The 16,776-nt window shown below is 51.4% G+C and overlaps 1 protein-coding gene across 4 annotated transcripts; it reads right to left on the bottom strand.

Annotated features, from left to right (window-relative positions):
- Positions 1-1,401: 1,401 nt before the first annotated feature.
- Positions 1,402-16,152, bottom strand: ARHGAP30 (Rho GTPase activating protein 30). Of its 4 annotated transcripts, none has more exons than XM_065947285.1 (12): positions 15,777-16,152; positions 11,175-11,277; positions 9,344-9,488; positions 8,082-8,164; positions 7,833-7,940; positions 6,989-7,116; positions 6,347-6,518; positions 6,164-6,267; positions 6,008-6,085; positions 5,329-5,727; positions 3,847-4,112; positions 1,402-3,755 (listed from the first exon to the last, which is right to left on the bottom strand). In XM_065947285.1, the coding sequence occupies exons 1-12, from the start codon at positions 15,871-15,873 to the stop codon at positions 2,154-2,156; spliced, it is 3,285 nt and encodes a 1,094-aa protein (XP_065803357.1). In that variant the 5' UTR covers positions 15,874-16,152; the 3' UTR covers positions 1,402-2,153. The 4 variants fall into 4 exon arrangements, with proteins under 4 accessions (XP_065803357.1, XP_065803375.1, XP_065803365.1 ...); XM_065947303.1 differs by having other exon boundaries at positions 4,018-4,112; XM_065947293.1 differs by having other exon boundaries at positions 6,164-6,264.
- Between the last annotated feature and the right edge of the window lie 624 nt (positions 16,153-16,776).

Below are 16,776 nucleotides of genomic sequence, written 5' to 3'. Positions count from 1 at the left end.
AGGAGAAGTGAGCTTATATCAAATGAGGGACGTCAGATGGAGGCAGAGGCGCCGTCTTTAAAAAGAACTATTTGGGAGGGCATCTTGGATCAGGCCACCCGTTTGAAGTTTTCTGTTGGAGATTAGGACATATCTGGGCATACAGAAATCTGGATGTGCTTATGTGTATTAGTGTTAGCCGGGCTTCCCTGGCGGCTCAGTGGTTTGAATCCTTCTGCTGGTGGAGGAGACTAAGTTCCCTCCCACGGTTAAGAAGATCCTCTGGAGAAGGAAATGGCAACCCACTCCAGTGTTCTTGCTTGGGAAATTCCATGGACAGTGGAGCCTGGCGGGCTACAGTCCGTGGGGTCGCAAAGAGTTGACAGGACTTAGCAACTGAACAGCAACATTAGCCTTTGTAGTCACTCGAAGACCCCGAAGGCATCTAGTTTTTGTGAGTCTCAGTTTCTGTGAAAGGTATCTTAATTCCTTTTCTTTTCAGTCAGGACCTACCCTTAATGGATTTGAAGTAGTGTGGTGTAAGGGAAGAGTTCAGACCCTGAACCAGACAAATTTGGGTCTCAGACCTACCTCTGCCACTTGTTAGTTCTGAGACCTTTGGCAAACACTTTGACCTAATTAACTTTTGTTTCCTGGCCTGTAAAATGAGATACTAGAGACTTCCCTGGTGGCCAAGTGACTAAGACTTTGTGCTCCCGATGCAGGGGGTGCCAGGTTCCATCCTTGGTCAGGGAACTAGATCCCACATGCCACAAGGATGTGTTCGCAGGCAGCAACAACAACAAAAGCCCACATGCTGCAACTAAGATGGAAAATCCCACGTGCTGCAATTCAGACCCAGTGCAGCCAAATAAAACATTTTTTTTTTAAATGGAGATACCAGTACCAACCTTAAAGAATTATTCGGTGGACCAAAAATTAAGAGCATAGATTCTGTGCACGTAGGATACCTAGCTCTACTGGCATATAAAGAGCATTATGTAAATATAAGTTTCCCTTCCTCATTTCCTGACCACTGTGAACCCAGCTCTAGTTTCTAGCTATAGGTCTCCACCACGACAATTGAGGAAGAACACCCAGACAAAAACAGAAGAACGCAACGTTTGACCAAACGTGAAAATATAACTATGTGTGCTAAGTCACTCCAGTCATGTCTGACTTTGTGACCCTGTGAACTGTAGCCTGCCAGGCTCCTTAGTCTGTTGGATTCGCCAGGCAGAAATACTGGAGTGGTTTGCTATTTCCTCATCCAGGGGATCTTCCAACCCAGGGATGGAACCCCCCATCTCTTACATATCCTGCATTGGCAGGTGGGTTCTTTACTACTAGCACCACCTTGGAAGATATAGTATCTATCATTCAAGATTTCAGTAAGAGTAAAAAGAAACCACACTATTTATGTGTAAAAATACAGCATTTATTCTGAGATATTGCCCCTTGGGACCTGTGGCCCCAACTTGTCCAGAGAAACAATCCCAGAGCCTCAGTGACACCATCCCTCTTCCCTAAAATAGGAAGTTATTCCAAAGGAGAAAGAAGAGGCCAGAGAGATCTACACAAGACCTCGGTTCCTAGAGATCCAGGGAGGCAGAAGGCTGGGGAGCTGGGAAGGGAACTAGTCCCGCCAACAAATACTGTGTATTCAAAGAGTTTCCTGGACATTTTTCTCCTAATCTGGAGTTAATAGGAGCAGGAAGTATCCAAGGAACCAAGAGTAGAACAAGGATAGGTAACCTCTAAAAGTGTTTGTGTGTAATAGGCTCCAACCTGGCCCTGACCCCGCCTCTACTCTGGACTTCCGTGAAGAGTTCATTGCCTCAGAGGAAGACAGGACCTTGGCTGGAGTTCCCTCTTCATTCTTCACTTTGAGAAACAGTTACGTTTTCCACCTACTCTTTGTTCTCTTTGGCCAGTGACCTCTCTCCCTGGGGACAGGATCTTGGTGACTTTCTCAGGAATCTCCTAAGGGATAAGTGTTTGTGTCTGAGACAAGCTCAGGTAAACAGACCAAGACAGTGCTTCCCAAGTCAAAACGAGGAGCTGCAGGGCCAAAACCTGTAGAGCTGGGCACTACAGCTGCTCAGGCTGCAGATGAAATCGTCCTAGACCCGGGAGACAACTGCTGTCCCTTATTCCCTGTGCTCCGGTCCTAATTATAGTCCTTCACCTTTCCCAGAGTTAGCCTGTGTTTCGAATGCATACGATCGGCGCTGGGGGGACATAAGGGGATCAGGAGGTTGGGGTTCTCTGGGAGGCAGGCTAAACCGACTCCGGGGTCCAGACCCGTCTGTGCCCTCAGCTGGGATCTCCAGGCAGCTAAGGGGCCGGGGAGCGTAGGCAGGGATCATGCTATGGGGGGAGGTTTTGGGGATGAGGCTGTAGTCCCCAGCACCAGTACAGGTCTGGGTCCGCCGAACTGCCTGAGCTTCAGTCCTCTGGCGGTCCCGAGCCAGGGCCACGGCAGCATCAAAGGAAAGACTGCCCCCGTTCCTCCAAGAGGAGCGGGAGGCTCGGGAGCCCCAGGCTCTGTCCCCATCGAGCCGGCCAGGCTTTGGGCATGGGTGTGCTGGTGCCACGTGGATCTTGCCGCACATCGCACTGGGCACTTTGGCAAACTGTGGCTTGGGCGGTACCACGGGCACAGAGCGGACCTGCTGGACCTGAACGAGGGTGGAAGCCAGGCGCATGCCCACGCCGCCAGCCGAGCCAGGGGGATTGGGCTGCCCCTCAGGGTCCATCTCCTCCGGCCGAGGTGGCTGTGGGGCTGCCTGCTCTGTCTCAGAGGACTGGGAGCTGCCTCCTTTGGCACTGTCAACCTCCAGGGACTCTACCTGTGACCCTTCGAGGAGGGAACCCTCTTCTACACGTTCTCCTCCAGCTCTTTGGTCTCCCTCAGCTTCTCCATGTCCACACTCCCGTTCCTTGCTGATCTCCCCTGCTCCTCCTTCAGTTGCTGCTGCTGCTGGGATCCTGCTATCTTTGCCATCTCCTTGGTCTTCTCTTGCCTCTTGACCCTCATCTCCCCTTTGTCCTTTGACCTCATTTTCTCTGCCTCCGTCAGCCTCTTTGTGTACAACTTCCCAGCTCTCTTCAGCAATTTGGTTTTCCTGGGCCTCATGCTCTGAGTCCCTTCCAGCTGCTAGCTGGGCTTCATCTGCTTCCTCAGCACCTCCCTCTCTTTCAGTCTTTCTTTCCTTCCCCTGGTCTTTAACCAGCTCTCCTCCAGTTGCTTCCACACACTTAGCTTCCTCCGTTCTCTCATCCTCCTGCTGACCTTTGGACTCCTCTGCCTTGGCCTGTGTCTCCTCCCCACATCCTTCTTTCAAACTGTCGATCAGCTGCTGGCTTCCCTCAGCCTCTGCTCCTTCCTCACTGGCCACTCTGCCCTCCACGTCACTCTCTGGGCTCCCCTCAGCCTCCTCCCTGGCGTCCCGTCTGCTTCCAGGCCCACCCTCCTTGTTCTCTCCATCTTCACTCAAGGCTTGCTCTCCCTCAGCCTGTCCTGAGGCCTCCTGTCTTCCAGACCCTGCTGCCTTTTCCTCTTCACTGCCTGGCCCCTCCCAGGTTGGGAGTTTGGGCTCCAGAAGGGGACTTAGGTCATCATAGGCACTCAGGAAGACTTCCTCCCCGCTTTCCTCCTCTGTTTCAGGCCTGGGGCCAGGAGAGTCCAGGGAACAGCAGCTGGGAGCCAGGACAAACTGTGCCTCATCCAGGGACAGGTCATCCAGGGGTGGCTCCACAGAGAACTCCTCCACCTGTAAATACAGCATCATGGCTTAGGACTACGTGGCCCTGTCCACCTCTGGGCTCCTTAACACCCCCAAACCCAGCACAGCGCCTCCTTACCTGAGGCCCAACTCCCAGGAGCTCCTCCAGGTAGCCCAGCCCAGGGTCTTCCTCCCCAGGGGAGAAGGCTGCTCCTGCTGGTCCTGCCTTGGCCACCTCCCCTTCCTCCACCCCCACCCACTCAGGTTCTGAGCTGCTTGAGTCCTCTAGGAAGGAGAAGGAATCCTGCACCTCCTGGGACAAGCAGTCCTCCAGGGCAGGGGCCACGTCCACTGGGCCCGAGTCAGCCGAGGGACCTGGGGCGGGACTTGCCTCCAACTTCTCATCTGTTGGGAGAGAGAGAGTCCCAGGGATACTAAGGTCAAGACCAGCTCTGGCCCTTTCCAAGGTCAGTCTTCCTAGCACTGCTTACAGTATGGGCCCAACATTCCCAGCAGAGATGCTTCATGTGGCTGATCCTCGAAGACCAGTATCCCTAACTGTTGGCTTATAGCCACCTTTTACAACTCCTGCCAGGTGCCAAGCCCTGTGCTATATGTTTTATAATGCATTGTTTTATTTTCTCCACAAAGTACCTTTATGATGTCGGGTATGTATCCCCTTTATATATGGGAGGAAGTTGAGACTCAGAGTAGTTTTTCCAAGGTCACAAACACGGGGCACAGCCAAATTAGAATCGCAGTCTCCTTTCCTCTGCAGTTGTTATCCTCACCCACCACCCAGCGCTGCCTCAGTCCTTCTCATTATTGACGCTTAGGAACTGGAGTCAGAGCACAGATCAGATTCCAGCTGTGCCACCCCCTCCAAATTGCTTAACATAAGCCTCAGGTTCCATTGCTGTAATGTGAGGACAATAACCATTCCCGAGTCAAGACTCTGACAAAAGGAAATGAGCTAATGCCTTCAAAGTCCCTAACACAGCACATCACAAGCTCTCAACTAATGTTTGCTATTCTTATTAATGTTGTTGTTGTTATTTTTGTGGTGCACGGGCTTAGTTTCCCTGAGGCATGTGGCATCTTTCTGGAGCAGGGATTGAACCCGTGTCACCTGTTAATGTGTCTGTGCTCAGTCATGTCCAACTCTGTGCAATCCAATAGACTGTAGCTGTCAGGCGCCTCTGCCCATGGAATTTTCCCAACAAGAATACTGGAGTGGGCTGCCCTTTCCTCCTCCAGAGGATCTTCCCATCCCAGGGATCGAACCCAGGTCCCTTGCCTCTCCTGCATTGGCAGGCAGATTCTTTACCACCGAGCTACCTGGGTAGCCAACTATTATATCTTCCTACTTTGTACTTAGTAATCCCTACCATGTATATCTGACACAAATCCCCATTCTTAGGTGTATCAGTGACCTAAGGCTGCCAGAGAACCCTTCTACATGAAGCTACATGTATGAACAACCTAATAATATTACTGGATTCCCTCAGTCTTGAATTTGGAAAGGTAACCACCCACAGTCCAGGGCAGATTCCCAGCTTCAGCGCCTCAGCCTACAGCTCTAGTCCCTTCTCCCAGTCCCGGGCAATCCTTGGGTCCTTACCTGGGGGGCCAGGGCCAAGGCCGGGGCCAGGACCGGGGCCAGTGGCAGGGCTTGGCCGGGGCTGTAGGGCAGGATGTTCAAGACCACGGGCAAACCCCAAGGAGATGTTAGCGATGTTGTTTGGAGACATTTTGAGCATATTGCTGATGTGTGCTGGGAGGTTGACATCGTAGGGCCCTGAGATGTGGACACCAGCACGGCGCTCCGCGTGGCTGCTGCCCCCAACACGGCCTGCTGACCGCCCAGGTCGTGGTGTGCCGGGCTCGGAGCTCGTGCCACCCAGCGCCTCCGGGTCCGGCTCCTGCTCACCCTCTGCCGCTTCCACGGAATCGTTCTCCACGCTTTCCGTCAGCAGTGGGCCTGGCCGAGGGCTGCTGGATCCGACTAACCCCTCTGGTTCTGTGAAGGAGAGAAAGGTAGGCCCTAACCTCAGCCACAAGGGGCCTGGACACACCTCAGAAAGCCTCCGGGGAGGGCCCTCTGTTCGTCTATAACCTGGAAGGCACCAGGCCCAGCTTCCCTCAGCCACCACTGCCAACCCTTCACAAACAGCTGAGCAGAGGTCACCCCACCAACACGTACTTAGGAACGCCCTTCCCTCCCTGAAGATGGAGTCACTGGCCATCACTATCCTTCCCCACACACACACACACACACACGAGTGCACACCCATACTCACCATCACTAACCCCAGCCACAGCACTCAGCGAGTCCATGCTCTTGGCTGGCCGCAGAGTCCCCTTATCAGATTTGTCCTCTGCAAGACAGGTATGTGCATAGAGCCAGGACCTAGTGCACCCTCAACAGAACTCCCCCTATATCTCCGCAGACTTACCCCTGTCCTCAGCCCCCCGTGGAAGTTTACGTTTGGTCTCATGGCCAGAGCGACCCAGATTGAAGATAGATTTCCACTTCCTGACCTTCAGAGACCCCTTCCTCCTAGAGGGAATGGAGAAATCACTGCAGTTGGTGCCTGACGGCCAGTGCAGGGGAGAAGGGCCCAGGAAGAAGGCCTTACTTGTGCTCTGCAATCTCTATGATGGTGTGGTAGGGCCGCATCTGGGGGGGTCCATCACCAGCCTGCAGGATGCTAGGCAGATTGTAGGGCAGGGACCGTGGCATAACATCCTCAGGGCTGCCTGACATCCGGACCCCTGGGAGTGATCGCCATCCACTTTCCACTTCACTACCTAGGAAAGGAAAGAGGAATTGGCCAGCGTGGAACAGAAAGACGGCTTCAGGTACCCACCTCCTCACTGCATCCTCCACTCACTAACTACCAAGGTAGGGGATATACCTGGAGATCGATCCTATGTGCTCAAGAGGAAGTCCTCAGGGACAAAAAGGGCCAGGAGATCCCAGGACATAGGCCCAGTGGGCTGGGGATGGGATGATCAGTCACTAGCCTCAAGAACCGGGCTGGGCATTGATTAAGAGGTCAAGCTATGCCCTAGACTGAGAGCAGAAGAGGCCCACTCAAGTCCTAACTGCACCATTCTTCTGTAGGGCCTTCTCCACATGACCATAAGAACTTATGAGACTCAGTCTTGTCATCAGCAAAGCGGGGAGACTGAACTGGATGATCTTGGAGGCCTTCTCTAACTCTGACGTGACTCCCTAGGCAGAGAGTGGTGATGTGGGGGGTGGAAAAGACACTGACCAGAGAGAGCAGCACCCCCAAAAAGCTGGTCCACATGCGTGAGGATGAACTCGACGACGATGGACTGCACACGCACCTCCATGAAGGCTGCTGTCCCATTGAAGCCTGAGGCTTCTATATCCTTAGACCTGCGGAGGTGTGGAGTTATGCCCCGCAGCCCCACTGCATTTCCCCATTCAAATTCTCCCTAAAAATACCTTATACCCTTTCCTCTGCATACCATTAAACCCATTCCCCCTTTTAATCAACATGCATGATTCAAGTCTCAAATGACCACTTCCTCCAGGAAGCCTTCTTGGACACCCTGCTCAGGATATTAGTCTCTACGTCCTCTGCCCACCAGGGTGCCTGTGTATAACAAATCTCAGGACTTCTTATAGTTTACCGTGCACCACGGGGAGTGACATGCAGGCCACTTCTCCAAGATACTTGCTCAACAAACATTTGACAAGGCCCACCCCACCCAACCCCCCACAGCCCCCCAGCTCCCACACCCTGCACCGCCCCCATCTCCTGTCCAGTCCCTGAGCTAAATGACAACAGTGTAAGAAAACATAAGGGCCCAGAAATTCCCTGGTGCTCCTGTGGTTAGGATTCTACCTTCCACTGTGGAGGGCACAGATTTGATCCCTGGACAGGGAACTAAGACTCAGTGTGGCCTTGGGGACTTGACTCATGCTCAGAGAAAGGGCTCCCCTAGGTGGGCTCCACGCCACACCGTGTAATCCTGAGCCTTCCTGTTCTCACTGGGTGAGACCCCTCTCCAGTACCACACAGCCACACTCCATCCTCACGAGGCTCCCCAGGGGCCAGGCTCCGCCAGGACCCCCAACCACGCACCCACCTCAGCAGGTTGGGGGCCCACACGATGGCCAGGTTGCGCGCGTGCATGTTGGTCTGGGCGCTGAATGAGGCCATGTGCACCAAGTGCCTCATGAGGAACTCCAGAGTCCTGCAGAAAGGGGGCGTCAGGGGGCAGAGCTCACGCAGGTTGGGAGCAGGAAAAGAAGTGACAAGTCAAGGCCCCAGGTAAAGAGAGAACCTGGGCTCAGTGGGGGGAGTCCAGACTTTGGTCGGGAGGAGCCCCACACACCTGTAGTTGGGGACCGGAAGTTCTTGGAGCACATCTAGGATCTTGACCAAGCGCTCAGGTTCCAGTTGTACGGCCACAGCCTCCTGGTTGGGAGCAAGGAGCAGGAGTCAATGACCTGGGGTTGCCCCAGCGTCCTCCCCAGAGCTCTGACCCAAACTCTCAGAAACAGTCTGTGCTACACCCCGCGCCATCCCCAGCCCTGGACCTTCGAAGCACACTGAAGTAGCAGACAGAACTTGGGTCCCACAGAGACCTGCCGCTGACTCTTGGCTCTGCCACTTAGGGCTTTGTGACCCTGAGCAGCCCCCTGCTGCTCTGCCTGAGCGTCCTCATCAGCAGTGCTCTGACACTGGAAAACATTCGTGGTTTCATCCTGTGGGCATGCCAGGGGCCATGGTTTATTTCAGGGTGTCCGGGAAGGCCTGTGGCCACCCAGCCTGGTCTATTTGGGCTGAATGGCATGCCCTGGCTGTTTAGGATCTCTAAATGATGTCATGCTCAATAAAATGCAACTTAATTTAAAAGTGTTGCTCAAGGCAGTTCCCTGGCGGTCTCACATCTCAGTGGTTAGGAAGCTGTTGCAGTCGAGTGCTCTGTTTCAATAACTGGTCGGGGAACTAAAATCCCATAAGCTAGAAGGTGTAACCAATAAATAAATAAATATTTTTAAAAGTATAAGTAAAAATGTTACTCAGTTCCAGATAGCGCTTCTACCATGTATTTTCTTTCTCTTTAAAACGTTATTTATGTGTTTGGCGGTGCCGGGTCTTCGTAGTGGCACGTGGGATCTAGTTCCTTGACCAGGGACTGAACCCTGGCTCCCTGCATTGGGAGCGGGAGTCCTAGCCACTGGCCCACCAGGGATGTTCTGTCATGTATTTTTTTATTCAAGAGATGTTCAGCACACAAATCACAGTTCACAGAAGGGCACACTTGAAAACCGTTTGGCTTCCTGAAAGTGTTGTCCTTCTCTTAAGTGTGGGGAAGCTCTGGTCTAGGTGATTTCCAAGGGCTTTCCAGTTTCTGCTCTCCCGCAGTCTCACCCTGAGCTGCGTGTGGTTTGCAGACCTTGGGGAAAGGAGGGACAGGGCAGGGCAGAGATGGCAGCACTAGGAGATTTGTAGGGAAGGGTCTTGTCACTTCCTTGTGGTCTCTGTCGCGCAGGGTCCCTAGGACTCTGTCTGGCATTAGGCACATCTGGGATGTCACATCAGAGCGGCCGCCCTCTGCCTTCTCTCCCACTCCCCTTCCACTGAACTCACAGCGAACTTGTCATAGAGCCGGTACGTGAGCAGGGGGTCTGGCAGCTCTCTGAAGTAGGCCTTGCACAAGGAGGAGACACAGTGAATGTCCTGGAGGTAAACATCTCGCCGCAGGTCTGGCTTCCGTTCAGCCTCAAATTCCTGCCTGGGGAGGTGCAGAGTAGTCAGGAGTGGTGGGGGTCTGGGGCAGTGTGGGGAGAGGGGGAGCTGTAGAGATGGGCTCTAGGCAAGGTTGAGGGTCAGTATGTATGAAACGTGGAAGGAAGAGGTTGGGGCGTGTATATACGTGAGGCAGCAAGCTTAAAGCATTGTTCTTGTCAACATGCAGAGTTGACGTGAGGTGGATGAGTGGACCTATACGTGAACAGGGATACATGTCAGGATGTAGAGAAGGTGTAAGCGGCAGTATAGGGATATGTAGGAGTCAGTAGAAGTGGAGGAGTGAGCCTAAAATGTGTGTTTCTGGCTACATGCAAAGATGGATGTGACTAAGTCTTAGAATGAAACGTAAGTGTAAATTTTCATGACCTTGGACCTAGGCAACAGTTTCTTGGATATGACACCAAAAGCACAAGCAACCAAGGGAAAAAATAGATAAATTTAACATCAAAGTTACAAACTATTATGTGAGAAAGGACACTATCAAGAAAATGAAGAATACCCACAGAACGGGAGAACATATTTGCAAGTCATAGATTTAGTCAGTATCTCGTATTCAGAATTCATCATGAACTCCTACAACTCAAAACAGACAAATAACCTATTTTTTTAATAAACAAAGCTTATGAATAGACATTTCTCCAAAGAAGATATACAAATGACTAATAAGCACACAAAGTATTTGACTTCATTAGCTCTTAGGAAAATGCAAATATAGATGAAATATGACTTCACAGCATTATGGTGGCTATAATCAAAAAGATACACAGTAACAAATGTTGACAGAGATGTGGAGAACCCTCATACATTGCTTGTAGGAATGTAAAACGATGCAACTGCTGTGGAAAATAGTTTGGCAGTTTCTTTAAAAGTTCAACATAGAGTTACCACTCGACCCAGCAATCCCACTTTTAGGTATATACTCAAAAGAATTGAAACCATATGTCCACACAAATACTCGTACACAAAATGTTTATAGCAGCATTAATCATAACAGCCAAAAGGTAGGAACAACCCAAATAGCCATCAATTGATAAATGGGTAAACAAAATGTGATAACACCCCACAATGGAATATTTTTCAGCCATAAAAAGGAATAGTAAAGTACTGGTGCATGTGACAACATGTATGAACCCTGAAAACATGCTAAGTGAAAAAAAGCCAGCCATAGAAAATTACCATTATATGATCCCATTTATGTGAAATGTCCAGAATAGGCAACTCTGTACACAGAAAGTAGACTCGGGGCTGGGGAGAAGGGAAATGTGGAGTGACTGTGGGTACAGGGTTTCTTTGGAGTTGATGCTCTGGAATTAGACAGCGGTGGAGGTTGCACAACCTTGTAAATATACTAAAAACCACTGAATTATACATTTGCAAATGGTGAATTTTGTGGCCTGTGAATTATATCTAAATCTGTCTTTAAAGCTGGGTGGGTACATGTGGGAGTGGAGGAGTGTGTATATGTGTACATGTGCATGTGCACACACATGTGTCTGTGCAGTCTAGCCTGTGGGAAGTGTGGGGCATGGTGTTAACCTTTCCTGAGGAGACTAGAGCTCCTCCCTTGGACAGTACCTGTCATCTGTGTTTCCTTCTCCCCAATTCCCCTCACCCCTCTGTCTTCCTGGCCTCAATGGCCACAGAGCCCTCCCCTCACTGCCTGACTCACCGGAGCTTCTGGATGTTGGAAGAGACCCCTGAGAGGCGGTAGATCCCATCCACCACTCCATACTCCTCCACAAACTCTGCACAGCTCCTTAGCACCTGGGGCACTGGGGACACAGAAGGGGCAGAGAAAAATCAGAAGGTCTGGGAGATCAGAGATCCCAGAACGTCTGAGAAATGGACACATCAGGGAAGGGGGATGGGGAGATAGAAGGGAAAACTCATGGAATAAACACTTGTCAGAAAGATTCTTGCAGGATACCAGCTCCAGCCAGCCAACCTGTTATAATCTCTCTGCCCACTGAGTCTAGAGTCTTGGCATAAATTCCCCCAGTGAGGGTGAGATCACTGCCTCCCCAGACTGCCCATTCCCATTAGAAAGTTCTGCCTCTGTTGACCTGAAATTTCTCTCTCTGGAATTACTAGTTGCTACTACAAAAATTTTAGAGGGACAGCAATGCAGTTGGAAGAGGTAAAAAACTGATCTTGAAAGTGCATTTACTAACACTCTACAGAAGTTAAAGGAACATTAATTCTTCCAACCAGGATGGAACAGAGCTGGTGGACATTACTGTGAAGCACCTCCTCTGGTTAGTGAGTGCATGGATATTAGATCTGTCATAGGAAGGTACATAGAATTGTAACAGACCTTCAGACTGGTCCATTCAGGGGACAAGCACCTATGTGCCAAGCGCTGTGCATTAGACATGAAAACAGAGGATCAAAGCAGTGATGAGTGCCCAGGATCAACCTGATAGAGCCAGAATTCAGATCCAAGAATGCAAAAAACTGTGTTATCTCCCCCTGCCTTGGAGCTTTCCCCAGTTACTGGACTGTAGGTACCTTAAGGACAAGATCTAAGTGTGACTGATCTGGCTTTCCCTCATCTTATCTATCATGGTGTCTCAATCATGGGAAAGCCTCAAAAACCATGTGTTGAATCTCATCTCCACAAGGCCACAAAGTTATGTCTCTAAAGCACTTCCATGCTTGAAATCCTTTGCTACATACACACTCTGCTCCACCCCAATCTTCAATGCTTAGCTTACAAACACAGAATAAAATAAAAACTCCTCAACAGGTATACTGCATAAGACCCTTCACAAACCAGATCCAACTGCCATCCAGCCTTATCAGTTCCAGCCAGCCCCCTCTCCGCGCCGCCCCCCACCCCATTAAATCCTATGGTCCAGCCCTTTGCTGTTCCTTGGACAAGCCCTGGTACAATCACTCATGTTTTCCTTTGCTTGGAATGCCTTCCTCTCTGTCTCTGCCGGTGAATCCTTATGCATTGCTCAAAACACACCGCAGACATCACTTCCAGTTCTGAACTCTTTGCTGATATCTGTTTCATAGTTCCCACACTCCTTTGTTTATATCTGTACTATAGTACTTATTGTACTTTGTTATGATTAGTATATTTTGTGTCTATACCTTCTGACAAATAGTAACGTCCTCCCCAGCATCTAGCACAGTGTTGAAACAGAGCAGGTGCTCAACAGATGTTTATTAAATTACTCAATGAATTAGTCAATGAATTGGAGATTTAATAGAGAATATTGCTTAAGACAAAACACTGGGTCCAATTAAGTGAGACTCAGCAGAGAAAACCCTGTCTTGTGTTAGCGTCAGAAAAAGATGCACTTCTCCTAAGCCACCTATATTTTTCTTTTTTCTTGCCGCCTATATTTTTCATGTAGGCTTTATGAATTTTATACCTGATTATCTTTACCTCTTTATTTTAACTGTCAGGAAGCCTATACCTTGGAACCATACGGAACTACTTGAAATGCATTTCTGAGCACTGAGCTCACCCTTCTTGTTTTCCCTACAACTTAATTCCTTCAGTCATTTATTCTTTTTATTTGGTGTTTTGGAAGTCATCCATCCCAAGCTTATTGTGGAATTAACTAAGTTAGAAATACAGACTGAAGAAAATAATAAATCCATCACACACTATTTTAAACCCTCCTTGTATGACCTGGTGTCCACACCCTTTACCCTCGTGCACCCCAGAACCAGGACTTGGGTAGGAGAAGGAAAGCACCAAGGCTAAACAATTTTTTTTTGAAGGCTGCAAAATTTAAGGAAGCACTCACTCTTAGGGTCATGCCAGAGCCAGCTGTGCACATTAATGATCTTGAGAGTGAACGCCTCCTTAAGAAAGAGGCACCTAGGACACTTGCCTGGCCCTGAGAGTGAGCGCTTCCTTAAATTTTGTGCCCTAGTCACCTCTCTTGCCTCATCTTAGTCCTGGCCCTACAGTTCGACATCCATCGCTTCAGGATCTGGGCCCATTTGCCAGGGTCTCCCAACCTCAGGTTCCCAGCATTGAATGCAGAGACGGGGCAGACCCACCTCATTCAAGCTGTTGCTCTACCCTAATGCTACCCCAGCTCTTGTAGCCATCACTTGTTAACTCATAAATAGTTTGCTGTCACCTAAGTCCCAAGCTCTTTTCACATGAACTGCAACCAAGTCAGGTCTTCCCCATCCTTCTCTGTTGATTTTTGAACCTCCAGAGGAGGCCTTGAAAGAAGACATCCGAGAGCCTAAGGAGTCAAAGCCATAGAGGAAATGGGTCAAGTAGATGGAGGATGAGATAACAGGATCAGAGTGATGGAGGAGCCAAGGAGACAGAGATAAGAGAAATGGGGTCAGAGATAAGACAGAGAGTTGGGGTGGTAGAATCCAAGAGTTAGAGTAAAGCGTGGGTCAGAGGAGAGGGCCTGAAGCTTAGAAACCTGGAGAGTCAGAAACCTGAGCAAGGTCTCAAAGAGTTAAAGTTCAGGGCTTAGGAAGGAAGAGGTCCACCTGAGCCAAAGAGCTGGGAGAGGTTGCTGAAATGGAGCAGAGCAGCAAAGGTTTGGGAGCCCAAGGTAATCAGGATAAATTAACCAGAAACACAGCTTTCCACTGGCCTGGACTTTCACTTTTGCTGGGTCTTAGCTTAAAGAGAGAAGCTGGTTATGGCTTCTCTCTATCCCTCAACTTTCCACCTGTCTCCTAGGAGGAGCTGGGGGAAGGGGAGAAGGCTGCCGCTGCTGCCCTGCTGCCTAAGATTCTCCTCCACCCTTGGATTCAGATGTGGCTTTGGTGAAGGGCAGGAGGTGCTTCTGTCTGTCTCTCTCTGGGATTCGTTAGGATCTGGACCCAGCAACCTGTCTGTCCCTTCCGGAGAACAGGCCCCACACCATCTGAGGTCAGGAAGGTTACAGGAGTGGGATCTGGTTTGGCTGTGAGGTCAGCGTTTCAACATGAGGTTGGCAGGGGGTTCACAGGGAAGGACAGTGCCAGGATGAGGAGGCTGAACCGAGGGTTTGCAGAGAACTAGAAGAACATCAGCCCCAGCTAAAGCATGTGGCCTTCGGCCAAGAGCCATCTTTCTCAAGATTGTGATTCCTCTTGTCAGCCCTGCGCTGGCTGCTAGGCTCTGCCCCGTGAGAAGAGAAAGGTACAGAGAAACCACTTCAGCTGTTGTACACCCTTCCTTGGGGCCCGGGTTTTCCCTTAAGCAAGGCCTGTGGGGATGGGGGCCTCTGGGGGAGGAGAAAAGGGGAAGGAGGTGTCTGGAGACACAGGGGCGGGGCTAAGAGCAGGAAATGAGCTGGGACCCACCGTCACCCTGCCTCCACTGCAGGCACCACAGCCCAGAGCAGAGCAGAGGACAAAGAGGAAATGACAGATTGGGGTGGGGTTGGGGGGGGGTTGGCGATAGAAATCGTGTCCTTCTTTGGGAGGAGCTCAAAGTACCAAAAAACAAGCCGGGCTGGGCAAGTCAGGATGTATGCATTCAATTCCAAGTAAATCAAGAAATGTTTCTGAGCGTCTACTCCACACCAAGCATAGTCGGGGACCAGTGTTGTCCTGGCCCTGCTGGTTCCCAAGCCCCTCCAAGGTAATCCAGGGAGGGTGCCTGAGGGCATCCTCACACCCACCTTCCTTTGTACCCTCCACCCCCACCTTCAAACCAGGCTCAGGCCATCCCTCTTATTCTTCTGGTGTTCCCCATTTCAGCAGCTTCTCGCCTTACCCTCCACTTTGAACCCGCTTCTCCTTTGCGCATGGAGAACCAGAGGATCACAGAGACTGGGGGAGGGGACCACCCCTACCCCACATCTTCACCTGTGGCCCAGCAAGGCTGCAAAGAGACCAGAGCCCCGTAACCTCTTCTCCTCAAACCAGGAAACCCCCATCCTTCCCATGTGCCGCCCTCACCCTCTCCAGGGGCCCTTCTTCTGTCTTCTTTCATTCTGCCCCAAGGACTGTCCATGCTCCTCAGCCACGCATTTCCTGACCCTGTCCTCAGCTGTGATCTCACCTCTACTCCTTCTCCCTCTCCTGGGTTCCCAGCCTTTCCATCCTCTCCTCTCAAGCGTCCTCATTCTCATCCCCAGGTGGTCCCACGGAAGAGCTCCTTGGCCGCCTTCACCGAGCCACATTTCCTGCCCTGTCTGCGCATCAGCCTTCTGGGGGTGACCCCGTGCCTCTGCCCCTTCTCCATGGGCTCCCGGAAAAACTGCTTCTGTACCCTCAAAGTCGACCAGGCTGGAGAAGCCCGGTGCCTCCCCTCCACCCAGCAGCAGCTCCGGGCTGGCCTCCTTACCCTCCTGGCCTGAGTGGTGCAGGTGCTCCTGCAAGTCACACCCAAACACCCGCTCCTTGGAGCTGCCCTTCTTCTTTCCTTTCTGCCGAGACTTCATGGCCGGAGCCCCAGGGCCCTGGCCCAGCCACCTCGGTCCCCCAAGACCTTTGCCCTACTGGTCCCCCATGGGATCCCAAGCCAGCCTCTGGGCTAGGCCTGGCCCCAGGGGGGCAGGGCTCAGAACTGGGGGTGGAGGGTGGCCTGGGCAACGGGCAGCAGCTCCTGCCTCTGGGGCCCCGGCCACACGGAAGTAGCTGTGGAAGAGGAAGCTGCTAGGACCCCGGCAAGAAGCTGTGTCTCGTGGCTGGGACTGGCACTCGCCCTTCTCGCCCTGGGGCGAGACTCACTCAGCCCTGGGGTGGCAGGAAGCCGTGCAGCTCCTTAAACCCGCTTCCTGTTAGAGCATCTTTGCAACCACAGGGCTGGGGTGGGGGAGGTAGCTGACATTCACATCCTCACCCATTGCTGGGCCTCTGCTCATTGGTCAAGAGGTGGTGATGTCAGAGACCTTGGGTGGGGTGGTAGCGCCTGGGGCACAAGCAGGTGACTGGCACCCTTAGAGACCAGAATCCTGGGGTCTGAGGTTGATACCCGAGCACTGCCTAGGAGCAGAGCAACGCAGGGCTCTGCAGGGCGCACCAAGGAGGGAGGAGCCCAGCCTCCGACTCTTACAGGCCTGAAGTGGTGTTCGAGTCACATTACTGTGCTAAGCCTCGTTTACACACATATGAAAAAATGAAGAGTAGACTAAGATGATCTTTAAATCCTCCCAATTCTGATATCTTGTGGAACCCAACATTTTACACTGCTGTTTACTTTCCAGGCCTGTTGTAGTAAAACTCCAGTAAAAGATAGGATATAAAATACTGCCAGCTGCGTTACTGCCTATCCTGGAAGGGGTCTTCCCATCCACTGTCCTACCTGGGGACTCTCAAAGATGGCTCAAGGTCTTGTGGAGACC

The sequence above is a fragment of the Muntiacus reevesi genome, chromosome 1, assembly GCF_963930625.1.
Source record: "Muntiacus reevesi chromosome 1, mMunRee1.1, whole genome shotgun sequence".
Taxonomy (NCBI): Eukaryota; Metazoa; Chordata; class Mammalia; order Artiodactyla; family Cervidae; genus Muntiacus; species Muntiacus reevesi.
The sequence above is the reverse complement of the archived record's forward strand: the minus strand, read 5'-3'. Positions and strand labels throughout refer to the sequence as shown.